Here is a 27,935-nt window from a genome sequence, read left to right as displayed (position 1 = left end):
TGGGATCTAAGAGAAAATAGGAAAACAGATAAATAATCCTTACACCCAAAAGGCCAAACAAATTTTTATTTTCAAAAACAACTTTATTCATGACACATATTAAAAAAAAACCTCCCACCCCCTGGAAATGAGCTAAAAAAATAAACAAAATCCACCTCCCACCTCCCTGTTCCCACTTCCTCCCATTCCCTCCAAATAAAAGGGAAAAAAAGGCAAAGGAAAACAAAACAAAACAAAACAAAAAACTGAAAAACAAAAAAACGCCCCAAAACCCCCCAAAACAAGGTAGTGCATTTCCCCAAGGGATAGGGGAATTTACACTGGAGCCGCTGGGAGCGGAACGGAGATCTTCCGGCTACAGAAACCTGCAAAGAAAGACACTCAAAACAGAAAAAGAAACACAAAAGGAAACAAAAGAGATCACCAGGCAATCTGGAGGGGCAGGGAGCCGGAAAAGAGGGGTGGGGTGGGTGGCAGACCTGGCAGGACAAGAGCAGGTGGAGGGGACTGTGAAAGTTAGGGAGAAGATGGAGGGAAGGTAACAAGCAGAACAGTTTGGTGTCCTTCCAGAGCCCTGGGTAAAAAAACCCCTCCTACCACCCATGCCCACCTACCCTTGAGCAGCCCCCAAGGGGGTGAAGTGGGACAGGGAAACAAGGGGAGCAGCTTGCGCAGTTGAGACGTGTCCATGGCGAATCCCCAGAGTGAATGAGCAGCCCCCTGCCCCACTCCCTGGGCCTTCCCCTACTCCCCAAAGCAGGTCCCTCCTCAGCAGTTAGTTATGGGATTCTCCCCCCTTCCACAGTATATCTTTTTTTTTAAAAATATTTTTTTTTCCATCAAGGTCATCTTCTGTTTTTCTTTTTTTTTTTTTAATTCTTTTTTTTTTTCCTTCTTTCCTCTTTTTTTCCTCTCTCTCCTCCTAATACACACTTTTTTTAGTAAGGGGAATACCATGATGTCGCTCTAGCCCGGCCCCTGGAAGAAAGAAGGAGAGTTAGGTGTTAACATGATCACTTAGGAGTTCAGCACAAGCCCCTCCCCGTGGCCCCTTGCCCCAGTTACAGTGCAGGGAATGGGGACCAAGATATTTCCAAGTATCCTTAACTGACCCCACAATCCCAGAAATTGTGACACACCTGGCAAATGGGAAGGGGCAATTTAATAGAATACCTTGCCAGAGGCAAAAAACCAAAAGTGTATCTGAGATAAAGGGGCAAAAAAATGGACTCATTATTTTTCCAGTTTCAGTTCTTCACAGCTCTTAAACCCCACGCCTTCACCATCAGATCCTCCCTAATTCCTGGGAGCAGATAAGTGAATCTTGCAAAAAGCCAAGGTCTATATGCCTATTCTGTCTATTTAAAGGCAGGGAGATGATAGTAAAGCAACATGGGCACCACTAGGCCCAGAGAGAAAAGTTAACCTTGCAAAACATTGGCTCAGTTAAACAGTAAATATCTCAGTATCCTCCCACATGGCTGTTGAGGAGGATCAACTAGCCTCTGGCATTCTTCCAAGGGAGGTTCAATCTTCAACCCCTCCTTAACTCTGGGAAAAGTAGCAAATGTCCAAGCAGTGCCTTCACTACTCTGAGGTCATTCTTCCTGGCCTGCTTTGTAAACACCTTCACTGCCACCAAGTCTCAAGGGGGAAAAAAAAGGGCTGGGGGAAGAAGCATCTCTCAGAACAGAGTGGAGAGATCCAGCCCTTATCACCAATTCCTGCTCCAGAAAACGATGATGAGACTGGCCGCCTGGCCTGGCCTGCAACTACCTTCCTCACCCTGCACAGGCAGGAGACCAAGTCCCTGGAGACCAAGGGGAGGGTAAGTGAGGGAGGTTCCTTAGATCAGGAAAGAAGGAAACATACAGGGCTCATGGGAGGCGGGGGAGAGGAGCAGCCCATCTATCCTGACCTGTAGACGCGACCCCGGGGCCTGCTGTTAAAACCACTGTAGAATCGAGAGCGGGAACTGTTGTAGTTGGTGGTCCGGGCACGGTATCGGGCTCGTGGGAAACCCCGGTCTGTTGTGCTGATGCCTGGTCTGTTGGTTCGTTTTGGGATCACCTGAGAGTGAGGAATGTACAGCAGAAAGCCTCAGAATAGGCCTGGAGAGTTTAACACAGAACCAGAACAGCAATGGGCAATGGGGCTTACCTTGATCTGTCTTCCTCTAAATAGGGACTCATCTAAGGCCAAAGAAGTCCTCACTGACTCTTTGTCTGAGAACTCTATATATGCAAACCTAAAAAAAATAATTTGTCATTTCATCTATCTGAAGTTACAAATAGCAGCTTATACGTCAAATCCAACTTGCAGGTATGCTCTGTTTGAGTAACGGCGTAGCCACATTTTTAATTCTTTGTCAAAATTTTTTTAAACGGAAAACTTCAATCTAAATTTTCAGCTACTCTTGGAAAATTATAAGAGTTTACACAGGGCTGGATTTCCATATAGCAGAATCAGCTGGGGCTAAGCAAAAGCTGCCCCTCCCTCTTCTAGTTCATGATCCCACCCACACTAACCTTCATCTTTATATGGTCTCCCATTTATGTGTAACCCGATATATACATTCAAGCCCCAACTTATAAGACGAACCCCACATATTTTAACTTACTGCTCGATATAAAACACAATTTATCTATTTCTAAAATATGATTAAAATGACCTCAATCTACTTCCCTTCTTACCCTTTAGGATGGCCACTAAATTTGTCACAGAGTATGGTAACACGGTTGACTGAACCACAGCCATGGAAGTGTGCTTCCAGCTCTTCTGCTGTTGCACCATAGTCCACCTGTGGGGGAGCAGAGGTGGTCATGTTTCACAGGTACCCTGCCTAGCCTCTAGGCTGGGCCACCCATCTACCCCAAGGCACATCAAATCTTGTTCTCTAAGAAACTAATCTTTTATCTTTCCAACCCCAGAGCCTCTGCTGATCACCATTACCTTTTACCTCCTCCAAACCCTCCCAATACTCCCCAAATTCATCACCTATCCTTGAGATGTTCCTTTCAAGCCTCCTATTAAGCAACTCCCAAAACAAGAGCTTCCCCAACCCCAATGAGGACGCTAATACATACATTGCCAACATAGATGGAACGGGCATCAGCCTCCATCTTCTCTTCAATGGACATGATCACTGGGCCAGCTTTGAAGAAAAAAAAGAACCGGGGTGAAAGCTGGTTTTCTATTTGACCAATTTTTGCACCACTACCACCACCAGCACTAGAGTAAAAAACGGATTTTAGTCTGTTCTGTTCCCTGCTGTACCCCTTAACAAGAATACTGTTTAGCACACAATAGGTACTCACTGAACATTTGACAAATCAAGCAACAGATTAACACACTCTTAAAACAGAGAAAATGGTACAGGAATTCCCTCCTGCCCCCAAATCAAGTCCCTATTGAAAAGCTTTGACTGAAATCATGTGAAAAGTGAACAAAATCAAGGGAACCCAAACTCAACATTTCTAGATTTATTAAAGGGAATGCCCCCCCCCACCCCCCTGCAGTCGAGCAGTTTCTCTTAGAACTCCTAACTAAAGGGTCTCCAACTAAAGAAAGAACTATGAGACTTGAAGGTCAAATGCCAGTTGGCAACCTCCACAAAGAGTAGAGGCAGACTAAAGAACAAAGAAGAACACATTTGTTAAAAGGACAAAGAAAGGCACAAGATCACCACCATTAAAATGTAGGTTTTTGCCTCGCTAAGGTCAGAGAAACACACAATGGACTATGACCGCACCACCTGCCCAGTAATTGCTCAGACAAGCAGCTCCAAGGTCCCGAGCATCCAATTCCACACAACCCGTGCTCGCACAACCCTTCGGAGGACCCGGGCTCCGCGTGCAACCGCCAGTTACTCACCATTGCCTGGAGGTGGACTCATATTCATCTGTTTCTCTACCTCGTTCTGTAGCTCCTTTAGCTTCTCAGCTTCTTCCTCCATCTCCCTGACTCGAGCTTTGATCGCTTCCAGCTCCTACAATGAGTGGAGAGGGTATGGAGAAGAGCTTAAGAGGAACCAACGCAGGGGCTCTGCCCTGCTCTCCGTCCGAGCGCGGCCCTAACCATGCTCGGCCATTTCCCTCGCCCCACATGCGGGTCACGATGGAAAAAAAAAAAAAAAAGCAAGCTACCTTCTCTAGAACAGCACTAGGCACCCATAACGCCCGAATCAACCCGGCTGGGCCCCTTCTGGCGGTCGAGGATCCGTTCCCGGCCCTGCCCCAGCCACGTTATTCCCCGCCCACCCCCACCCCCCGCCTGCCTCCCGCTCGCCCGAGCTCTGGGCCTCCCGTGACACGGCCGGGCCTGCTCGCTCGCCCTTTTTCCCTCACCGGGTCCTCAATGGCGCCGTCCCCCGGGTCACCCTCGACCAGTCCCGGCTCCTCCTCCTCCTCCTGGCTGCCGGGGGCTCCCGAGCCAGGCCCAGGGCCCGGAGCTCCCGGGGGGGCGCGGGGCCGGGGCGGCTCCTCTTCGGGCTCGGGCTCCGGCTCGGGCTCCAGCAGCAGCTCCTCAGGCTCCAGTTCCTCAGACTCCAGGCCGTTCCCGTAGTCCCCTGCGCCCCCCGGGGCCCCCTCCCCGGCCTCCCCACCGGCCCCGGGCACAAGATGGCGCCGCCGCCCCGGCCCGGAGCCCCGACCGCCCGCAGCCCCCGCTGCTGCTGCCGCCGCCGCCGCCGCCGCCATCGCCGCTCAGACTGGGGCCCGCCGCCCGGCGATTGGAGAACTGCGCCGGGCACGCCGAGGATTCATTAGTCTAACAGCCTGCCCGTCATCACGAGCTAGGACTCCATTGGGGAATATTACTTGGCAGTCAAACAAGACCCCACCCCCAAGGCGGGATATTGCGGCAAATTCTCAAATCCCGGTAGGGGAACTGGTCTGTCAGTCAACATACGTCCCACCTCCTCTCAAGTCCTTAGGTAACAATACCGCCACGCTGTGACGACATTCTTGCTTCCCCCACCGCCTCAAGGCGGTCTGCGAAGTATGTGACGCTCGGTGATTGGCCGCTGGTTAGGCGAAGGGAGAGCGCCAATCTTCCGATCGCCTCGCCGCAATGGCCGTCTCAGATGTCCATTGGCTCGTGAGATTCGAAGGGCTAACACCCGTTTCATGACAGGTGAACCTTGCCCCGCAACGGACCGCCAGGCTTCCAGCAATGGAAACCCGAGGTCACATGACTAGTCCTCAGGGGGGCCGCCATCTTGACACTACTGGTTGCCAGCTAGAGAGCTGTTGGAAAGCGGAGGACAGAAACATTGAGGCGGTTTCTGGAAACTGGTTTGCTGACCAGGAGAAGGACCAGTAGATGGAATGTTGCTGGAAATGGAGGTTCTGAATGGAGCTCTCCAGTAAGGACCTTACTTTTCCCATCGAAGTTATTGGGACCAACATCCATGGCGTCCCAAACCGGAAAGCGGGGAGAAATCCTTACTCCACAGCTACCAGTCCTATCTGAATGTCTTCCTTTCACAGGCATACTTTCCAAGCCCTCTGCTTATGCCGTTGTTTCAGCTTGTTTGTTGGACTGTTTGCTACAGCTCCCTAACAGGTCTTTCAGATTATCGTGTCACTGTTCCACCACTACAAGACTGAGCTGGCTCCCCTTTGCTAGCCAGGTAAAAGTAAAACTCTACCGTGGCCTTAGAGACCTCAGGGCCAGGTTCCTTCACCATCCCAGGTGGTTTACCTGCATCCGGCTCTGTGCCTCTGTACACGCAGTCCCTTTTCAACCAGACCACTGCAAACTTCAGCATCACCTCTGGTGCAAAACCTTCCGCGAGCCTCCTATCCCTTCCATGACAAGCAGGCCTACCTCCACTGTGCGCTTAATCATTTTGTCCTGCATTGTGAATTTGAAGATGAGAGGCTGGATCCTATTTACATTTGCAGCTCCACTGTGGGACAATATGCTTTGCACATAGTAGGTGTCAATAATTTTGCATTGATTGAGATCTGGGTGCCACCCTCATTCTTCAACACTTTCCCAGCCCTCAAACTCTCCTGACCGCAGAGGAATTTCCCCTCTGAGATTACCTGTGGGACCTAGTCCTGGAAAGCAGGGTTGCCATATTATAGTAGTGATATTACACATTTTTTAAAAAGGAAGGAACGGCGGTGCTAAGTTTGCAAGAGGGTTATTTGTAGCCAGACCAAGCTAGGGCTTTACAGCCAGATTCAAATGAGCCCAACCAAATTAGACAGCCCCAACAGGATGTGTATGGCTGGGGTAGGGAGACTGATAAGAGGAGATCCCTGTCAGCCAACCAAAAAGCCATAAGCTTCTCAGTATACTCCACTCTTCCCCTCACTGTCAGGTTTTCTCACAAATCCTTACCTCAGGAACAGGGGGATTCAAAGCAGAGTCAGTCACTTAAAATTTCACTGAAAATTAATTCAGCAGCCATCTCAGCTCCAGTGGTCTGGGAGAACTAACTTGAGCATGGAAGACAAGCTCTGAAAGACTGGGGGTTTAATGGGGAAAATAAGATTTTCTACTAATCCTAATCTAATCAAAATTTTTTGTTTTATTGGCACCTGGTTTAAACTAATCAAGCCAATCAAGGGAAATGGGATTTTTTTTATAATGCCTCCAGTTCCTATTTTTGTTGAGTACTTGATTTTGTAACATGCACAATCCTAGACTCATTATATTATCTCATTGAATTCTCACAACTCTATGAGGCAAATATTTCCAAAACTATAACCTTTTTTAGGGATGAAGAAAGAGTGAAGTAAACTGCACAAGTCATGGAACTAATTAAAGGTGAGCAGAGGAGAAAAAAAAAAGTTAGCCGGGAACTCAGAGCTTTCAAAGCTTGGATCAAAATTATAAAAGGTCTGCTTTGATACACAAAGATTACATTATATATGATGCTGAAATTGGAAAAAAGACTAAACTCCAATAACAAATGATTAGGCAGACTCTAGTTATATCTAAAGATTATGCACCTATGAAAAGGGATACATATAGCATGTAATAACATGCAAAAATAATTTTTGTTAGGCCAAAGAAGTAGAGTGTAAGATTGTATATGAAATATGATGTGAGTCATATCTTATTTTTTAAAAAGATAACTTGGACATGGGGAGAAAAGGGAGCAAGAACCAGTTAGATCCTTTCTTTGGTAATATTTACTAAAAGATTCCAAACTTTTGAGATTCTTAACCCAGTGATTGTATTTCTTACACTCTGCTCTAAAGAAATAATCTAAAAACTGGATAAACATTTGAGAATGAAGATATTCATCAAAGTGAAAAGATGTAAACAATTTGAATTTCCAAGTGGGCACATTCAGGAAAATTATTATATACACGTAGGTATAATTTTATACAGTCATTTTGCCTTCAAAATATTTTTAATGACAAGGAAAAACTGTGCAATAGAACTGTAAGCAGTATTTTAGTATAGAAAATTGTATATACAGGGGCGTCTGGGTGGCTCAGTGAGTTAAGCCTCTGCCTTTGGCTCAGGTCGTGATCTCAGGGTCCTGGGATTGAGCCCCACATTGGGCTCTCTGCTTAGCAGGGAGCCTGTTTCCCCCTCTCTCTTTGCCTGCCTCTCTGACTTACTTGTGATCTCTCTCTCTGTCAAGTGAATAAATAAAATCTTAAAAAAAAAAATCAAAACTGTATATACAGTATGATCCTAAAATAGAAACACAGATAGAAGGTGGGAAAGAAATATGCCAAAATGTTAACAGTGGTACTTTCTGAGTAGGATTATACTTAATTTATACTTTTCCATGTTCTATGATTTTTCCACAATATATCATTTTTATTTAAAATTAACCTTCCAACTTCCAGACTTACTCTCGTAAGCATGATTACTTTTAAAGACACATTTAAAAAGGTATTTGGAGACTTGTAAAGTAAGATACTTCCCTATTAGACTGTAAACTGAAAAAGGCAAGGACATCATCTTAATTATATTTGTTTTCCCATTGCCCATCACCATGTGCCCAATAAATGCTAACTGAATAATCTTCTATAATAATTTTAATACCTTGCCCATTGTTGATTAATAGAAAACGCCAAAGAAATAAGTTTCTAAGAATGAATTTGTAAGAAATTAGATGTAATGATGTGAAATTTCCCCGTCATGAGTATGATTTTTCTTCAGTAATAACCTCTCAATAGAAACCATGGAGTTTCAGGAAAACTAAAACTCAGTGCTGTTGTGCCCGAGGAGGAAAAATGTGTTAATGGAAGTGAATGGTTACTGGACTTAAGAAAAGGAGAATTAAATCGGTTAAAAATGGATGAGGGCACCTCCAGTTCTGTCCAAAAGGAAAAGCCATCTCACTAAACTACATAAATACTTGGCTCCTTGGCAGTTTCATCCCTATTTTTAACTCTTGCTCTTTTTGCCTGCTATAATAATTCTCTATAATCTAGAACTACATTGTTTAATATGGTACCCACTCATCACACGTGGTTTGAGCACTTGGAACATGAGTATTCTGACTTGAGATGCACTGGAAGTGTCAAATATACACTAAATTTCAAAGACTTAGTATGAAAAAGCAACTGTAAAATAAATTAATAGCTGTAATATTAATTATAGACAGAAATTATAGTAATTTTTATATACTGGCCTAAGTAAAATATTATTAAAATTAGTTTCATATCCATTTCTCTTGCTTTTCTGAAGAGGCTGCTAGAAAATATAAAACTACATATATGGCTTACATTATATTTCTGTTGGACAGTACTGATATGGAAGCTTGAAGCTTTGATCATTTACTCACCTCTCCTGTGGAGTGGACTCCAGTAATTTTCTTTGTTGTTTTTTGAGGGGGCTGAGCCCAACGCGGGGCTTGAACTCACAACCCTTGATGGAGAACTGAGCTGAGATCAACAGTTGGATGCTCAACTGACTGAGCCACCCAAGTGCCCCAACTCCAATTATTTTCTAATGTAAAGTCTAGCCTTGCCTACCTTAACTCCCTAGGTCTGTCCTTGCAGGGAAGTGAGGTGTCCATTTAAATGAGAAAGAACCTCCATTGGGCTGCTTATTTTCCATTCTGCTTGGTTAACTTCTTAACAACTTTGTATCTGGAAAACTTGTTTTAACATACCATACCAGAAATATGTGTTCTTTACGAAAAGACCAGAAAATACTGACAGTAAAAAGAACAAAATAGGTGCACCTGGGTGGCTCAGTGGGTTAAGCCTCTGCCTTCGGCTCAGGTCATGATATCAGGGTCCTAGGATCCAGCCCCGCATCGGGTTCTCTGCTCGCGGGAGCCTGCTTCCCTCTCTCTCTCTGCCTGCCTCTCTGCCTACTTGTGATCTGTCTGTCAAATAAATAAAAGCTTTAAAAAAAAAAAAAAAGAACAAAATAAAATCACCAGTAAAATCCAACACCCAGTGATAATCACTAGTGATATTTTGGCATATACCCTCCCTGAGATTTTCAATACATAAATACATATATAGTTCTGTGAGTGCACGCATGTGCGTGCATGCGCCGCGCGCGCGCGCACACACACACACACATTTATATACTTATTTTAGCAAACTTGGATCATACTGTATATATTTTCTTTTTTTTGACAAGTGAGAAACATCTTTCCATATTGACAAAAATATTTTTCCAATTTCATTTTCCATGACTTTTCTCAAAAAAGTCACCTTAGAAATGAGGGCTTCCCTGACTATTCTATTTAACAATGAAATCTATACTTACAACTTCCCAATTCCATGCTAATTAATTCTTTTTCTTCATAGCATTTACCATCTCATAACATGAAATGTCATGTTAATGAATATTTTGAGATGAATTTATTTATTTTTGTTTGCTTCCCTTATTAGAATGTAAGGAACATGAGGGCAGAACTTTGTGTCTGTGCCCTTCTCTATCTCAGTGCCTAGAACTGTGCTTAGCATACAGAAGAGGCTTGAATATTTGCTGCATGAATGAATGATTCAATCAGTGAAGAACTACAGAAATTTCCATTACATTTCATTTTCTCATTAATTTTTAAAATAGTCTTAATTTATTTATGTCACACCTATATCCATTTAAGGCAGCTTTTTAAAGTTTTCAAAGGATCCGCTCTTAAGAAGAAAAACAGAATGTCTATAATTCATCTAGTTGCTAGAAACTAACTAAATGTTGCCCCACTTTTATCAAAAGTACCATCTGGAGGAATGACACTCATGAAGAAATGTCTGAAGGGTAAACAATCCATCTATCCATTCAGATAGTATGAAATTTAGTCCTATACTGAAGCATCATAGGATATCTTTGGGCTAAATTGTGATAACCCTCATTAAACAAGCTTAGGACCTACTAAACCCCCATTTGGTGTTTCTATGAGAAATACTGGTGCAAAACTCAGCATCATATTTACTGTCAGGTGTTATGGAGGGTGATATCCTCTATTTCATCTCAGAATAGCCACAGAAGTTTTTGCCCATCTTAAGGAACTGATAGGCTTTTCTAAATCCTAACAGGAACGTGAATCTTGTGTTTTCCAATTTGCCGTAGCTGCTAAGAAAGTTCAAGGCCGAATTCATAGCTTAGCTTTAGTATTCCGAAATACTACTTATAGAATGCTTTTCTGTACATTAATTTTCCCTTTGCTGCCATCTTATTTCAATTTACCCTTTACATCTGCTTTAAAAACCCATATTTGCCCATTTTGTCTTTTGTGTATTATAGTAAGATGTTGCAAATGCTTTTTGGAAGGAACTAGTCAAATACAAATCAATCATTAATTCAGTCACACTACAGTGGAGATGAATGCTCTCATCGCCTGATAATATTAACTACTAAGAGCATCTAATTCTCTTTCCCCTAATGCCATGTTCACCAAGCCACTCTCAGATTTTAATATGGCTTGCCCTGTTGATTTTCTATAGAGAGGATGGAAACTCTCCTCTGAGCAGTATACTTCTAACTACAATTTAACACATAAACCCAAATGCAATTTAATTGCACTGGATTATAAAAAGACAAGAAATTCCTGCTTATAATTTGAAATTAGGATCATTATTCCTGTCAGACATGATTTTGATGTGGTCCTAGACTAGAAGTAGAGGTATGGGCTGAATAATTTCTGCAGATTCCAACCACTTTAGCTGTTTGCATTAAAATGGCTGAACCGAATTATCTCAGGGGGCCAGGAAAGGAAGCAGGGGCTCCATTTTTGCCAGAAGTAGGCAGCAAGGAACTGTGGAGAAATGCTCATTATCATCAGAGGCTGAACCACAACTGGGGACGTGATTACCATCACACAAAGCTTTGGGGTAACTTTTCTTTGTTTTGGTTTGTTTTCATTTGTAGCCATCCCAAAGTACTGTAGACACACACCCTCTTAAGATTTGGGTTGGCACAGATGGGAGTTCTTGGCTTTGGGCATTTGGAAAGGGTTGGGAGATGGGGGAGGGGAGAACAACTCTGATTTTCTTTTCTTTCCAAACCCCTGTTACCCTAGATCTTGCCCTTAACAAGGTCATGAAGAGATGATTAGATCAAGAAATGTCCTGACACCAGGCTACAGAGTGTAGAAGTCACAAACCCTGCTCAGTCCTTCTCATTAAACTTCTGGGCTTTATTTATTTTTTTTAATACGACCATTACATATTACACAAAAATAAAAGTCAAATGAACTTGGTATTTATAAATTATTAAATAAAAATACAGGAATATATATTTATATTTATAGAGCTCTTTCTTTTCTTCTAAACTAACCAAATCTGTTCTCCCGCCATTTTATGATTTAAAAAAGTAAAATAGTATATACCCTAGAATAAGTGGGGAGTGGGATTAATAATTGCAGGACCTAGTTGCCCTTTTTCTGCTCCTTCCTTGGCCTAAGCAAAGTCCCTATTTGTCCCTTTGGGCTCCAGAAAGCAAGAAACGCCCTCTCCACCTATTTAATCTCTGAAAAATGGCAGTTAGATTTATTTCCCTTATTTTTAAAAAAATGAAATAGATTTAAAAATTGGGAGCCATACTCAGCCTTCCTGGCCAAGAGCTAATCCCAAGGAACTATATGGCTCTAGAAGAGAGTCTCTAGTTTTCCCTGACAGAAGAGTCTCTGGGGTTTCCATTGCCCCTCAAGCTAAAAAGGACAGGACAGATCAAAACTGCCCATTTTGGTCCCAGGCAAGCTACGCTTCTGGGAATCCAAGCCCTTTCCCCTTTCAGAAAACAACCTCTCCTTCCACCCAGGTGTGAAGGCCTCAGAGCAGGGCATTGTGGTTACCTGACCATGGTCCCTGCTGCTCAGGTTTGCTAACACCCCCAGCAGAGCTAACAAGGATAGGTGTCCTGTGGTAGAGGGGAGGGTGAAGAGTCTGCCCCAAAACCTGGGGGAGCGCGGACTCCAATTTGGAGCTGATGGTCTAGTCAGTGGTTTTCCAACTTTTTTTTTCAGCAGCAAACCCCTTAATGCAAATAAAATCTTACCCTGAACCCCGATATGTAAGACAGCTACAAGGGGAGCTATTCTGTTTGAGGACATGTAGCCCAGCCTGCTTAGCACCCCCTCTTCACCTCCCCAAGGACTCCTGAGGCAACCCCTAGGAAACTTCAGGGCTCTGCCAAGCAGTCTGAAAACCACTGGTCTAGTTTGTCCTGAGCAAGCCAGAGACCCCACCCCCACCCCAACTGCCTGCCACAGACCAGCTCTGAGTTTCTGGTGTCAGCACACTCACAACAGACCAAGTGGCGCATGCAGTCTACCACATCCCCTATAAATACCATTAAAAAGTGCAGCCCTCTCTCAAAAGCAAAAGTCTGGGCTAAACACCTGAGGCCGATTTTGGTCCCACATTCTTGTGAGTACAACTATGTTGCCACATTCCGGGACCAAGCGAAAATCTCCAAGAAGAGTCAACCACGGTCTAGCTAAACTGATCAGTGCTCGGGATTAAGGGCAGGCTTCTAGAGCACTGTGTCTGCAGTTAGCATTGGAGAGCAGCAATTCTAGCACCTTGGGAAGTGCAGCAGTGAGGTCTGGCTCAGGACATGCATCTGGAGTGAAATCATTTCTCTCTCAAAGGAAAAAGCTATCATCTGAATCTGTTCTAGAGGACCATGAGCTCTAAAGTTAATGTCCTCAGACTCTGAGGTACAGACAAGTAATACCCATGCAAACAGCGTGGCTTCAAAGAAAACAGAAATGCTTCTAGGTCATGGTAGGTACTCTAGAACCCGTACACCTGGCCCTGGATAAAGCAGCACCAAAGCCCACTACATGGCATAGGCCCATCACGGAGTACAGGTCACCCTCACACCTATGGGGTTCAGAGCTGGAATGTTCCTCTCAAGGCATCAGCAGTCTCACTGAGACACAGTGCAGGACCCAGACTGCACTCTAGATCAATATTTACCTCCACACACTCCAAAGGAAAATCAGAGTCCCAATTTAAAGTCTAAGTTTGGGTACAGAAGGTCCCGAGACACAGAACACTTTGGGCACCAGTGTGCCCTGGTGGCAGCAGAGGGTGGTAGGTAGGTCCAGGCCTCCTCCCCTGTTGCTGCCCCACCCCCCACCCCCCAGGCCATTGCAGGCTCTGCAGCCCTGTTTTCTGTTCAGAGCCCAGGAAGCAGCAGCAAGTACATGATGCGCAAGGAATGGGGATGGTGAAGCAATAGGCCAGCTACAGAACTTCTCTTCTCTCCAGAGGCCTGCTAATGACCTTCTGCCAGAAAGTGCCCAAAGCCCTCTTCTGGATACAGTGTTTCTCCGACAGCCTTGAGGCCTCGGGACAAGGAGAGGCAGGGAGGAGAGGGTTGGAAGCAGGGGCAGAGAATGGCCCCTTGTTCTTGCCACTCCCCAACAGAGAAGTTTTCTCCTTGAATGCGGCCACCAACAGGTTAGACAAGCAGCCCAGCATGCACACGAGCATGCGTGCACATGCACAAGCGTGTCCAAGCAGCCCGCCATCACAGCCACCTCTCCCTATCACCTGACAAACTCAAGCTTCCATTTCAAAGGGATGTGCCTTCTGTGTTTTCCCCAAATCCCACTTAACCAAAGGAGAAACAACCCCTTGTGCAAGTTGACCTTCCTCAGGGCTACATATGAAGTGCAAGGTGTAGCTTTATGTGCCTATGCCCCAGACATGATCCCTCCCACCTTTGCCAACCCTGGAATGACTTTATCTCCTGGCCCCCAAATACTTCCCCAATACATTCCCTAATATCTCCAGCTCCTCCTTCCAGCTGCCTGCCTGGCACACACAGCTCCTTCACACAGTACCCTGCCCCCTCCCATCCCCATTCCATTCCGGTCCATTCATCCCACTTCTTCCAAGGGCATTTCTCTTGTTCTGTTCCTGCTCTCGTGTCCCCCCAGCCACACCTAGCCCCACCTGACCCTAGACTTTCTCACTTGCTAGCAAAAAAGGCCCCTACAGTTACCAGGGCCCCCAGTGCCACGGCCCCTGTCAGCACTGTCCTCACTGAGGCCCAGTTCCCCTCCCGCAGACGCCGCGCCTCCTCCAGGGCCCCGTCCCCGTATAGAGCTGTGAACTCCGCCTGTGGGAGAGAAGGGAAGTAGGAGAGAAAGAAGGAGAAAGGGATATCAGGAGAGGAAAGAGTGGAGGAAAGAGGAGAGTAAGAGTTCCAGTTCCATCCACTGCAAACACTACCCCATACCCAGCTCCTCTCCAGCCAAAGTTCTACTGGCTGCAATCCCCCATCATCCCCCATGAGCGCCTGGCTCATTGGCCCTCTCTGCCTCAAGTGAATGCCAGCCTCTCCCGGGCCGAAATTTTTGCTCCGAACTGGCATCCTTTGCCAAGGCCTTCTTGACCACCACCCATGCCTGACAATCCCTGCCCCCCACCCATGTCACATACTTTGGTGTAAAAAGTCCCCAACAGCTGGATGCCATTTCCCTGCAGGCACTGTGTACTCTGTCCTCTGCTATGGACCATGAGCCCATCCAGTGATGACTGCCTGGCAGCCCTGGAGTGCAGAGTCCAGCATGACACCCATAGTGAGGGCATCTGGTGCCACCCAAATAGGGAGACTCAGCCCCCAGCCTCAAGCCAGAGCCCCATCTTCCCTCTGGAGACCAGCTTTGCAGAGGAGTGTGCAGGGCAGCAACTGAGAAGCTTCTTACCCAGCCCCCACTGCTGTGGATCCAGTCGGCCAGCCGCGTCTCCAGGTAGGCCACCATCCACTCTTGCACTTGGCCCACAAGTGGCTCCATCTCTTTGTTGACACTCTCAGCACACAGTGCGGCTCCAAAGACAAAGAAGGCCACAAGGCGGCCCCAGTTGGGGCCCCCTTGGAAGAGTTCGTCAGAGACCTGGGTGAAGCGCTGCTGGGCCGAGCCTGGGGTCACATGCAGCTGGGCTGCCAAATCAGAGAAGGTACGCCGGAAGCGGGTCTCAAACTCATCTCCAGCTGCCCGCATGGCTTGGTGCAGTGGGTCAGCTGCTGGGCCCTCCCCAGGGCCAGCTCCACAAACATAACCCTTCTGCCTCAGCTTATAGCCTACAAAGTCTGCCACTAGAGCCCGTGTGTCTGGGGCTGAGGCCGGGGTCGCCATCCGGGCGGCTGTAAGAGTCAAGGATGAAAGGCTGGCGTGAATATATGGTTGGAGAGCCAGAAGGGGTGCTTCAGGCTTGGCCAACCCAGTGAGCCGGGGAGAGAGGTGGGAGGAAACGCTCAGAGACCACTGGGCAGGGAGGGGCAAGAACACGGGAACTAAGTCAAGGTGAGAGGACAGGGCATGAGGGGGCTGGCCATTAAATTCGTAATATGCCACATTAAATGCATAACAAGTAAATTTTATTTTTAAAATACTTTAGATTCTTTCCATAATAGGAGAATGCTAGCTCTGTAACACCCCCTACAAACCCCCTTTCCACAGTACACACCTTTTTGGCTTAAGGAAGGGGCTCAGAACCTCCCCAGAGGGAAGATGTGAAGATGCTGGCCAAGGCACAAGATGGGGGAGGAGACAGGGGCTGAAGGGAAAGGTGGGAGAAGCAAAGGGCTGCCCGGGACAGAGAAGGAAGGGGACACTCACCCAGCCTGGATGGCAGCTCTTAGGACCCAGCGCTGGTGGCAAGGAGCCCCCAGCTGGGGCCTTTCATCCTCCTGGCCAGCGTGGAGCCCTGGGAAGGGGAGGGGGAGAGCAGAGCTAGGCTGGGAAGGCCAGGGATCTGGGTCTGGACTGAGAAGGCTGGGGTTGCAGCTTCCCGGACCGGCCCCTGCCCCCAGCATTCTACCAGCTGTGTGGCCGAATCCATGTTTAATGACTGTCCTCCCGGGAAACCCAGGGCCAAGGGCTTCCTGCCGACACCATCTCTACTCCCGGCTCCCCCCAGTGCAGTCCAACAGCCCAGCTCCTCCTTCACCCCCACCCTCAGCAAGTCTCCAACCCCGCCTGCCTGCCAGGTTAGGGATCTCACGGGTCAGGCCGCTGCCAGGATCCGGGCCGTTTCCTGGTGCAGGAGCTGGGAGGGAGGGAGAGAGGGAGGAAGGGAGGGAAGGAAGGAGGGAGGAGAAAAGGGGGGGGGCGGGAGGGAGGGCCCGGCGCCGGGTGATGATGGGGCCCAGAGATGCGTCCAGAGAGAGGGGCGGGGCTGGGAAGCAAGCTTGGGAAGGGCCACAACTCCGGAAGAGAGAGGGCCGCTGTAGGCCATGAAGAAAGAGCAGGGCAGAGAGGACACAGAAGGCCAGGCTGGGCTCCTGTGACTGAAGGCTGCCCAGAGAAGCCGGCTAGACCTCAGGAAACCTCGGAGCAAATTCACCATTTCCAGAAGGTCTCTGATGTTCCATGTACTTGTTGAATTTTTTTCCAGCCCTGGAGTGGATGCCCGGATTAGAGGAGCAGTTCCCATTCCAGTGGGAACTGCCTGCCAGGTGTCTCGCCCTGTGGGACTGGCAGTCACGACACGGACACTGAACAGTTCACTCCCTCTTTTCTCTAGGACCTTTAACCCAGTAGTCTCTTTGCGGGCTGGGGCTTTAGCCAGGCATCAAGACTTGGACCGCAAGGAGTTTCTGCAGGTAACCTTTCTTTACTTTCTTTCATTTTTTTGTAATCAGATTGGTTTTCTTTTTCATTCTCTTTACTCCACACATGAACTTATTCTCATTATGACAAGTTCAAACAATATAGAGATATAAGGGAACAAATACAAGTCCTCAATCTTCCGCCTTCCACCCCTTGCTCAATTCTGCCTCCCTTTCTGGAGGATGCCAATCAAGGTCAAGGTTGATGGTTAACCTTTCAGATTTTATATGTGTGTGTGTGTATGTATGTATGTGTACACACACATACATATAGGTATGCCTATCATTTATACAGGGCAGTTCACAGGATGTGAAGCAGTGTGACCACAGGTGATCCTCAGGAGGGCTCTCTCAGGCATTCTGACTGGGCCCCACTGGTTCTTGCACTGGCACTTCCTTCCACTCCATTGGGAGGGACCTCCAACCAAAGGCTAGAAAGAGGCAACCCAATTTTCCTTTCCTGCTGGTTCCCTTTGCTTCTACCTGGGGTCCAAGCCTTGATATTCCTACCTGCCCTTACAGTCTCTGGAGAACAAAGTTTGTTTCTGTAACAATAATAGTAACAATTGGGGCGCCTGGGTGGCTCAGTGGGTTAAAGCCTCTGCCTTCGGCTCAAGTCATGATCCCGGGGTCCTGGGATCGAGCCCATTGGGCTCTCTGCTCAGCAGAAAGCCTGCTTCCTCCTCTCTCTCTCTGCCTGCCTCTCTGCCTACTTGTGATCTCTGTCTGTCAAATAAATAAAATCTTTTAAAAAATAAATAATAGTAACAACTAATACATTTTGAGGACTTATTAGGCGCTAGGTGCTTTCTTTACATGCATATTTATCCTCAATCCAGTCCCTAAGCTGTTTTATTCTCATTCTATAGGTGAAAAGAGTGAGGCTTAGAGAGGTTATTTACCCAAAGCCATATACTCAGAAACTGGTACTCAACTTTGTCTGACTGTAAAGTTTGTCTTAACTTTAAGTGCATTGCTAGAAGGTCATCTCTCTGTTTCAGATAATCTATGTTGTTATGACATTTACGAGTCCAAATTCAGTCATCCCCTCCATTCTGAAGGCACAGCAGACTGCACACCTTTATGACTGTATCCTTCAACCATTCTCATTTTTTTTGCTCTTGGGCTGATCATTCTAGCTGCCACCAGCAAGTCTGCCTTGTTGCATCATTCATAGAATAACCTGGTCCATTCCATTTCCTAAAGAAATCAGAAATACTGATTTCTTCTCAGATACTTAACTGAAATAACAACACTTTTAGGTCTCAGGATCCAAATACATTTCTGTCTGCCCTCCCATTTATTTATAAACCCTGTGAGAGCAGGAATGGAATTTTATTCACTGTTATGCCCTTCAGGCCTAATAGACCCTCAGTAAATGTTGATTGAACAAATCATACAGTGCCTACTGTAAGCCTACTCTGATGTTTGAAGATAACTGTAGTGGCTATTTAAGAGCAAAGACTGAACTATGAAGAGGAAGAAAAAAAAAAAAAAGAAGAAAGAAAAGAAACATTGATTTGTAAGAAAGGTTCAATGTCAGCCTGAGCAGCCATAACAGAACTGCTAGGCCAACACAAATTATACCTGGTCCAAAGCTGTGTACCTCAAGGATCTTCTCAGACCAACACCATGGAGCCAAGGAATGGCAGCTCAAACTATAGACAAAGCACAAGTGTTTTTATCAGAAAACCTCAGGCCATATAGACCACTTTGAACCTTATCTATTCCTTTAATTATATATATATGTATATATATTTTTTAATTAATATATACATATTAAAGATTTTATTTATTTGAAAGAGAGATATATTAGGAGCACGAGCAGGGGAGGGACAGAGGGAGAAGTAGACTCCTTGCTGAACAGGGAGTCCAATGTGGGGCTGGATCCCAGGACCTGGGATCATGACCTGAGCCAAAGGCAGATGCTTAACCAACTCAGCCACCCAGGTGCCCCTCAACGATATATCTTACAAGAGCAAGGAAGACAGTTGTCTTTTTTTTTTTTTTTTAAGATTTTTATTTATTTGACAGAGATCACAAGTAGGCAGAGAGGCAGGCAGAGAGAGAGAAGGAAGCAGGCTCCCCGCAGAGCAGAGAGCCCAATGTGGGGCTTGATTCCAGGACCCTGGGATCATAACCTGAGCCGAAGGCAGAGGCTTTAACCCACTGAGCCACCCAGGCACACAAGGAAGACAGTTTTAAAATGCTTGATTGTAACACAAATTAGTGTAACATTATTTTACACCATAAAATAGGAAAATAATAGGTCCATGGATTATATGTACGTGTATAAAGTCAGAAAATAAAACTACTTTAAAAATTATTCCTAGGGTGCCTGGGTGGCTCAGTGGCTTAAAGTCTCTGCCTCTGGCTCAGGTCATGATCCCAGGGTCCTGGGATTGAGCCCCAAAGGCTCTCTGCTCAGTAGGGAGCCTGCTTCCTCCTCTCTCTCTGCCTGCCCCTCTGCCTACTTGTGATATAAAAATAAATAAATAAAATTTTTTAAAAAAATTAAAAAGAAATAAAAATGATTCCTGGCTAACTAGCATTGCTAAGGTTAATATGGAGTTAAAATGCAAATAAGAGAGGTGCCTGGGTGGCTCCGTGGGTTGGGCCTCGATAGTATGTGTCTCATGGTTTATTTCTAGCTTAGTCACTTGAGATTTTACAGTTAAACTATTCTGCTGTTTTAAATTTAGAGATTCCATTTCTACTCTAAGATTCCTCATTACAATACTCTGAAGATGTTAACTATTACTACTAAACATTTTAATCTTATATAACCAAGTGGGTAAGAGTGGGCTCTAGCACTGGACTGCTGATGTTCTAATCTCAGGTCCTCAATCATTGCCTATGTGACTCTGGGCAAGAGTCCGAGTCCCTCTCTTCTTCAAATTTCTCACCTGTAAAATAGGCATACTAGTACAACCTACTCTTTTGATGGGGATTTACAGGAATTAAAATTTGCAAAACTCTTACAGGCGTACCTAGTATGTACATTGTGTTATACAAAATCAGTAGGGGATTTAGGGAAAAAAAAGAACTACACAAAATACTTCACCTTTTTTTTTTTTTTTTCACTAATGTAGAACAAAATGAAGGAGAAAAAAAAAAAAAAAAAAGCCAGCTCTGTACCCCTGTTGAAAGCTCCCAGTGGAACCAGAACTCCACAGTCCCAACTTCAAGAGAGTTGTGTGTTCGTTCATTCATTCAATAATTTGAGAGCCTACTATGTGCTGCAACTATGTGTTGAAACTGTAACTCAGACACAGCCTCTGCCCTCAAAGGACTTGCAGTGGGATTACAGATCAGAACTCTAATCTACTTTTTCACAAATGAGAAAACTGAGGTCCAGAGAAGTTATGCCATGCTCAAGGTCACACAGCAAAATACTACCAGAGGTGAGACCAGAGCTGTCTTCCGACAACTCAGTTCAGAACTCTTTTCTAATGGACCACCCATCCTTTTGAGGGCCACACTTTAGTTTCTATTTGAGACACTACCTAGTTTTCATGACCTTTCCTTCTGTGCACTCCCTGTAAGCCCCCTCCAAAACCTGGAGCGTAGGGTTTGGAAAAGAAAATGGTGAGTCCTGAAGAGAAAGTCACACGCTAGGCATATTTAACCATCCTTAGCAAGAAAATGAAAGGTTACTCTGCCCTCCTTTAAACATTAACTCTTGCCAAGCCAGAGAGGTTGAAGCCGTTTAAAAAAAAAAAAGCCTGAATGGTCTCAGGACCGGAAGGTGGATCCCCGCCCCTTGGTACGCTGCAAAGACAGATGGGGAGCCACCTGTCAGAGGACTGTGGGCGGGGGCCCGGCCAAGAGGGCCGCGGGACTGGAGGGCGAGCGCCGCCGAGCGCACGCTCAGAGCAGACAGCTTGCAGGAGGCCGGAGACGATGGTCTAAAATCCTGAGAGCTGACGGTCAGAGCTGGGGGTGGGAGGGAGGTTGGAGGGGAAGGTAGTCACGGAGGGGTGACAGCTACAGGAGGTGGAGGATCCTGGAGGTAACAGCAAGAAGAGTACGCAACGGCGAGGGGCGGCTTCTGCGCGGACGCCGGGCGGTCGAGCCAGAGGAAAGCAGGGGAACGCGGCGGCGTTGCGGGCTTGCCCCGCCCGGGGGGGGGTGCCATGTCTCGAGAGCGTCCCCCCCGCACCGACATCCCCCGCAACCTGAGCTTCATAGCCGCATTAACAGAGCGTGCCTACTACCGCAGCCAGCGGCCCAGCCTAGAGGAGGAGCCGGAGGTGGAGCCAGGCGAGGGCGGGACGCGCCTTGGGGCCCGATCTCGCGCTCCCGCTCCGAGTCGGGGTCGCCGGGCCCTTTCTGCACCTGCCGGAGGCGGCGGGGTCCGGGCGCCCCGCAGCCGCAGCCCGGACACCCGTAAGAGAGTGCGTTTCGCCGACGCGCTTGGGCTGGAGCTGGCCGCGGTGCGCCGCTTCCGCCCCGGAGAGCTGCCCCGGGTGCCCCGCCACGTGCAAATCCAGCTGCAGAGGGACGCCCTCCGCCACTTCGGGCCGTGCCAGCCTCGCGCCCGCGGCCTCCAGGTAGGCGGGCGGCAGCGGCACGCCCCTTTCCCGGGACCTCCCCGAGCCGGCCGCCGTGGGCGTGTGGGAGAGGATTTATCAAGCAACACCCATGCCCCTCCCCAACTCTAGACTTAGTTTTGCTCATTCCTTTTGGGGCCACTCTCTCAGCTGGGCTCCACTCCGACTGCCCCACGCCGGGATCGGCCTCGGACTGCCCTCGTGCCTCGTCCTGACCCCGCCCTCCGTTTCTCCTCTCCCCTCTCCTCCCCTTTCCCCCAGGAGGCGCGCGCCGCCCTGGAGCCGGCCAGCGAGCCCGGCTTTGCCGCCCGCTTACAGGCGCAGCGCATCTGCCTGGAACGCGCCGAGGCGGGCCCGCTGGGCGTGGCCGGGAGCGCGCGCGTGCTGGACCTGGCGTACGAGAAGCGCGTGAGCGTGCGCTGGAGCGCCGACGGCTGGCGGAGTCAACGCGAGGCACCCGCCTCCTACGCCGGCCCGGCACCGCCCCCGCCGCGTGCAGACCGCTTTGCATTTCGCCTTCCCGCGCCACCCATTGGGGGCGCCCTGCTTTTCGCCCTTCGCTACCGCGTGACCGGCCACGAGTTCTGGGACAACAACGGCGGCCGCGACTATGCTCTACGAGGGCCCGAGCACCCCGGGAGTGGCGGAAACCCGGAGCCCCAGGGGTGGATCCACTTTATCTGAGACGCCTGGGCCGACGGCGGGAAAACCAAAGGCACCCAGGGGCTGGGGGAGCTCGAAGATTTGGCGGGGAGCTGTCCAAGAGAGTCGAGTCGGGGAGGGAGAGAAGGATGGGAAAAATCAAAAGGGTGTGGGGAGTGGGCGGAATCAACGAAAGTAGGGGAGGTCGGGGTGGAAAAACAGAGTTGGATGTGAGTGATAGGAATCTAAGGCATAGAAGAAAGGAAGCCAGAAAGGGTGCTGGAAGGATTAGGAAAAAAGCAAAAGACTGGGGTTTGATGGTGATACCGTGAACTTAGTCCTGGGAGAAAGTAAGTGGGTTTGTCAGACTTAAGCAGATGGTTAGGGTACCTCTGAGACTGAGGAGGTACTTTGAAGTAGGAGTCCACCCTGCTTAAGTCATTTGGATTGCAAGCTCATTCCCTCTTCTTAACCGCCGTTGCCACCTCAGGTCCCTCAGTCCTGCCCATCCTAGCTTTATACTCAGCCATAATTGCCTTGCTTAAGTCCCAGGAACTTGGCCATTGCTTCCCAGCCCCTGGTATTATGACAGGATTCCCTTGTCATTTCCGACGATCCCGGGCTTCATTTCCCCCTGACTGGCTGGGGAGTAATGGCAGGCTGCAATCAGAGCTCCTACCTCCTCCTCCAGGCAGCCCGGGGATTAAAATGAAGGCTAAACCGACTCCAGGCCTGTCCTTGTAGCCAAATAATGACGTGCCTGAGGAGCTGGTACACTCCGGGACTTCCAGGAAAATGCCAGCCTTACCTTTCTGGAGTGCCTTTTAATAACCTTTAAGCACTTTACGCACTGTCAAGAAACAGTGAATCAAAAGAATCACTATCATGATTCTGCTTTGGGAGGAAAGAGTCACTGACTAGCTGTATTACTTTGGGAAAAGTTGTTTCTCATCTCTGGGCCCCAGTCTCCTCCTTGGGAAATTAGATTTTAACTAGGTGATCTCTCACAGTCTCTTCTTGCTTTGACATTTTATGCTCCATGAGTGTAGAAAAGAAGCCACACTCTTCAACCTACATTTGGAGTGCTACGGTTCAGAACACACAGTACTCCCAACATTTGGTTGGGGCTGAGGATGGGTCTTCCAGTTTTTGACACAGATGTTCCAGAGCTCAGGAAGCATCCCACAACCAGCTGCAGCCTGATGGTATTCCAAACCCTTTTTCAAACTGCAGTTCATCCTCTGCCCCATACTTTTTGCTCTTGCCCCCACAGACTTCCAGTCTAGGCACTTTGAGACAGTTTTGGGCAGGTGCATATCTGTTGGGGAAAATGATTTTGGGAGCTCCAGAGATGAAACAATGCTGAGGATCTCTTGAGGATAAAGTTTTATGAATATAAGGAATGGAAAGCATTTCAAATCAAGAATCAAAGCCACTTGGTAATTAAATGGCACCAGAAGATGGCAGTCTTCATACCCTGAGCAAGTGAAATGGGGAAGCTGGACTCTTCTATCCATTCACCATCATGCCTTAGGTCTCCCTTCCTGGTTAACCTCTGTTGGTAGTTTTTCCTTTCCTCTTACCCTATTCCCGAGCTCTTTGCTTTTTTCTTTCATTGTCCCTCTCTCATCACTCTCGTTTTTCTTTTAATATATAGGGTATTTACCTTCGTTTTCTCTTTTCCATTTGCCTCCATCTTCATCCTTGTTGATCTCTGCTATTCCTTCTCCCTCCAGAAGGGGTGGAGAACCTACTTCCTTTTCTCCAAGACCATGGTTGATCCACATTCCTCCCTCAGGCTCCTTCTTGACAGTCTTCTAGAAGGGAGAAGAGGGAAAAGAAGCAGTTCCTGATGCAGATGAACAGCTGCTCCCAGGTAAAACAGCTCCCCACACCCTTTTCTATCTATTACTAGTTTCTCAAAAATGTCTGAATCCCCCTCTTATTACTGAGTCAGAGAGTGCATGCATACATGCCCATACATGCATTCAGAACAGAGTATGGGGCATGTTACCAGGCCCCTCCTTTCCAGAGATCTTAGTCCTTTGAAGGAAGATGGCCAAAAGGGAGGAACCCCTAGTCACTCCTCAAAGAAGTGTTGGTTTAAACAGCATCCTTACGTGAAGAAGAAAACAAAGAATTCCATGCAACTTGTGGATCACCTTCAGGTCAAAGTTCCAGCAAAGTGAAGAAAGAACCTCCTGGAAGCCACCAAGCAATGCACTTTTTAGTCATCAATGGAGAGCCCAAGGAAGGATGATGGAGCGGGAGCCTAGGTGGGGGCTCAGTGTATACTAACCTCTTGCCTAATGTGTATGCACTATTGTCATGTTGTATTAACAATTGTAATAGCTCACATGTGTCTTGTGTCTTGCATGCATTATAATCTTCAGAACAACCCTATCAGTTGAGAAATATTATTCCTGTTTTAGAGATGAGGAAACCGCTCAGAAAAGCTCAGTAATTTGTTCAAGATCACATCGCTGGTAAATAGCACAGCTAGGGTTGTGAACTCAGGATCTCCAAAGCTTCTGTGTATAACCATGTTATTACATTTTTTCCTTCAAAAACAAAACTGAAAACTTTGCCATATGTAATCTCTTATTAGGAAAAGACCACAGTTTCTAACTCCTCTGCCTTCCCATCCTCCCAGTTTACCGAAGAGAGAAGGCAAAGTAGAGGGTTCCAAGCTCCCATGCAGGAGCTTGCTGCTCTGTCCTGTACCAGTGTCCCAGCTCTGCAGAATCAGCAAGGGGACCACACTGCCTGCCTGCTAGAGAACTCGGGAACTCATGTGAACTTCAGCTTTTCCTTACATTGGGATTCTCTCCTGCCCCTAACCAACATTCTGCATCTGTTGGTGTGACACCCTTTCCATTCCCCTGACTGGTCTTGAAATGACCAATCCCTAAAGTATCCATTAAAGGGTATCCCTGAGTAGGACAACTGCTGAATGGTCTATGCTTGGGCTCTCTCTGCGAGCCCGGATATTGCTGAGTGGTTAAATGTAAACTGGTTGGAGACAGGGAACCCCCTGAGTTTTTTCTTTAAGAAGAGCTATGACTTCCAACCCCCTACCTGCCCTGTCATTCTCAGCTTTATAGAACCAACACCTAAATCTTCTAGTTCTTTCCATGTAGAGCTGCCCCAGGGCTTGGGGTAAGCTGATAGTCTAATCTGATATGGGAAGCACTAGGAGTTTGGTGGAATCTTTAGAGATGTATTAGATGTTACGGGGATGGGTCCTTTCCCCTGAAGGCTGACTATATGAGCAGGAGCAGTTTGGTGTATACAGGTCAGCTGTGGACCAGGCAGTGTTAGAAGAGAAAACACTACCCTGGTCAGGGGCTTGGGTCCTTGAAGCAACACAGCTAGAACACTTTTGCCTCTTTCTCTCATCCAGACCTCAGATGTCTTCCTATACTTGCTTATCTAACAACCTTCCTCTCGTACCTTTGTTTCTCTTCATGACTGTAGTTCATTTCTCTTCACAATAAGCCCTGGCTTTCCAATCGAACTTTCCAATCAAACTCCCACATTCCCTTGCTTCTAACACCTGCGTTTCTCTGGAGTTCCTCCAGATCTCTGGGCTCTTGCAATCAGCAAGATCATACAATCAGAGACCTGGAAAAACTTGTCTTTAGAGATCACTGAGTCCATGCTCCAGTACAAATGAGGACACAGGTCCAGAGATGAGAAGATTTCAGCAGGGTCAGAGAATTTGTTAGTTAGTGCGGCTCAAGATGGGGCTTAACCCCTGCCCTCCTGACCATATCCCACTCCCAGGCTACAAAGCGGCCTCTAATAGTCAGACCCATAATTTTTCATGGCAAGGGATAATGTTACAAATGTTTCATTTTCTGCTGCTAGTTTCCATTCCCTTCCCTATCCAGGCATAAAAAGAAACAAAAGGCACTTGTAGTTTTCTCTGTTTTCCCAGCTTGGGCACTTCTTTGGGTGATATTGCTAAGGAACAGTGAAGTTACTAAAAAGACTGAATAATCCACCCATTGACTAGCTAACCTGGAGAGGAATTGAAAGTTTGCTTTGTGGATCTCCCCAAACCACTGTTCTCATCAGGCCCTCCCAGAGTGTCCTCACCCTCTTCACAGTGCAGCCCTGTTCACTGGGCCCCAAATCCATGAGTATTGTGCCTCACTTCAGCTTCCTCATGCAACTGCCCTCCCTTCTGGATAAAAGACCTCATACTTGAAATAAATTCGAAACATGAAAGTATATCATAAAATACTGAGAAGTATTGTTTTTTGGGGGTAGAGGGTGGCAAGAGACCCTGAAATGAGATTCCTCTCTCCCACCCCCTGGTATCTTGGTCATCTCATTTCTTAAAAATCTATCTGCTGGTATCCTATTGCTCTGTAAAAGTTGGGTGGGCAAAAGATATGGAGGAGTTGGGCAGCCCTGGTATAAGACACTCCAATAGAATCCCACCACCATATTGGGTAGTGGTAGGAAAGTTATCAGGACCCAGCTTTAGTGCCCTGGCACCCAGCACCAGTTCCTGGTGCAGTTAAAGGGTACAGCTTGGGTAAAAGTGCCAAATTTCCCCTCAGGTTGGGGGCAGGAGCTCTTCTTCCTTAAGGGGGCCATCTAAGTTACATTCTGCTCCGTAAGCCCTAAAGGAAAGAGCAAAGCATAGGAAATATGATGATGAGGAAAAGCAAAGACCTGTCTAATACAGAATGGAGCAACAGGTATTTAAGTGAGACATCCTCGAAAAAGATCAAGTTCTAACATAATATTGACTCCCACATCAACTGAACGATGAGAGAATCCAGTTACCCACAAAATGATGAGGTCTCTTTTTTTTTTTTTAAGATTTTATTTATTTGACAAACAAGAGATCACAAGTAGGCAGAGAGGCAGGCAAGAGAGAGAGGAAGGGAAGCAGGCTCCCTGCTGAGCAGAGAGCCAGATGCCAGGCTCGACCCCAGGACCCTGAGACCATGACCTGAGCCAAAGGCAAAGGCTTAACCCACTGAGCCACCCAGGTGCCCTCCAGACAGTGTTTCTAATAGGGAAGCCTAGCCTGAGAATAATCAGATGCCTCCTCATTACATCATAATGGCCAAGTTGTGATGTCATGGTAGAGCACCCACACTTACGTTGTGAAACTAGATATGCTGAAGGGTAGAGTCAGCATGAGGAGCAGACACCCAAAGAGAGGTAAGCGGGGCTTCCCAGGGTTCTTCTCCGTGGCTTACTGCCTAAGGTCCCTTTGTAGCCGAAATGCCTTTCCAGGCCTCTCGCACCTTAGTTTAGTGCTAGGTCTGTCTGAAATCCTTCTTCCACAAACTCCACTGCAGCTTTTGCTATCCCAAATCTTCAATATTTGCAGTTCTGATTGGTCAGCCCTCAGCTTTTGTATTTCTTAGGAGACAGGGCATAGAATGGTGAGGCATGGTTCTCCTAAGTGAGGCAGAAACTCACCATATCCATTTGGCTTGTCCCAGGTAGATCCAAGTTTTGAAGTGCCTGAAATACAACTTTTGGAGCCTTTTAAAAGAAAAATAAATACATTAGGCACTAAAGTGAAAACTTTAAAATGAAAAAGATAAATTAAAATTTTTAAGGAGCTGACACCACAATATAAAAAAAAATATATATATATATATATATATATATATATATATATCAAGGGCCCCTGGGTGGCTCAGTGGGTTAAAGTCTCTGCCTTCATCTTAGGTCATGATCCCAGAGTCCTGGGATCGAGTC

At 47.1% G+C, this 27,935-nt stretch overlaps 2 protein-coding genes and 1 long non-coding RNA gene across 12 annotated transcripts; 2 read left to right on the top strand and 1 right to left on the bottom strand.

Moving 5' to 3' along the window:
• Nucleotides 1-48: 48 nt before the first annotated feature.
• On the bottom strand, nt 49-16,497 carry PABPN1 (poly(A) binding protein nuclear 1). 3 transcript variants are annotated; one of them, XM_059372937.1, is made up of 7 exons: nt 4,347-4,712; nt 3,874-3,988; nt 3,087-3,154; nt 2,694-2,800; nt 2,161-2,248; nt 1,919-2,070; nt 49-978 (listed from the first exon to the last, which is right to left on the bottom strand). In XM_059372937.1, the coding sequence occupies exons 1-7, from the start codon at nt 4,695-4,697 to the stop codon at nt 939-941; spliced, it is 921 nt and encodes a 306-aa protein (XP_059228920.1). In that variant the 5' UTR covers nt 4,698-4,712; the 3' UTR covers nt 49-938. The 3 variants fall into 3 exon arrangements, with proteins under 3 accessions (XP_059228920.1, XP_059228922.1, XP_059228921.1); XM_059372939.1 differs by lacking the exon at nt 4,347-4,712 and adding an exon at nt 4,146-4,244; XM_059372938.1 differs by lacking the exons at nt 49-978; nt 1,919-2,070; nt 2,161-2,248; ... (2 more) ...; nt 3,874-3,988; nt 4,347-4,712 and adding exons at nt 11,555-14,511; nt 15,101-15,540; nt 16,016-16,103; nt 16,401-16,497.
• A 29-nt stretch (nt 16,498-16,526) lies between these two features.
• On the top strand, nt 16,527-18,720 carry LOC131999824 (uncharacterized). Its single transcript, XR_009399115.1, has 3 exons — nt 16,527-16,754; nt 16,923-17,001; nt 17,303-18,720. It is a non-coding gene; the product is annotated as an uncharacterized LOC131999824 (long non-coding RNA).
• A 2,224-nt stretch (nt 18,721-20,944) lies between these two features.
• PPP1R3E (protein phosphatase 1 regulatory subunit 3E) lies at nt 20,945-26,433 on the top strand. 8 transcript variants are annotated; one of them, XR_009399113.1, is made up of 4 exons: nt 20,945-21,560; nt 21,822-22,275; nt 23,942-24,478; nt 24,811-26,433. XR_009399113.1 is itself a non-coding variant. In XM_059372943.1 (2 exons), exons 1-2 carry the CDS (start codon nt 21,144-21,146, stop codon nt 22,242-22,244), a joined length of 840 nt encoding a protein of 279 aa, XP_059228926.1. In that variant the 5' UTR covers nt 20,945-21,143; the 3' UTR covers nt 22,245-24,557. The 8 variants fall into 8 exon arrangements, 1 of the variants encoding a protein (XP_059228926.1); XR_009399109.1 differs by having other exon boundaries at nt 23,939-24,478; XR_009399114.1 differs by having other exon boundaries at nt 21,822-24,078; nt 24,371-24,478.
• The last annotated feature ends 1,502 nt before the right edge of the window (nt 26,434-27,935 follow it).

Source organism: Mustela nigripes, chromosome 13 (genome assembly GCF_022355385.1).
Source record: "Mustela nigripes isolate SB6536 chromosome 13, MUSNIG.SB6536, whole genome shotgun sequence".
NCBI classification, from domain to species: Eukaryota; Metazoa; Chordata; class Mammalia; order Carnivora; family Mustelidae; genus Mustela; species Mustela nigripes.
The sequence above is the reverse complement of the archived record's forward strand: the minus strand, read 5'-3'. Positions and strand labels throughout refer to the sequence as shown.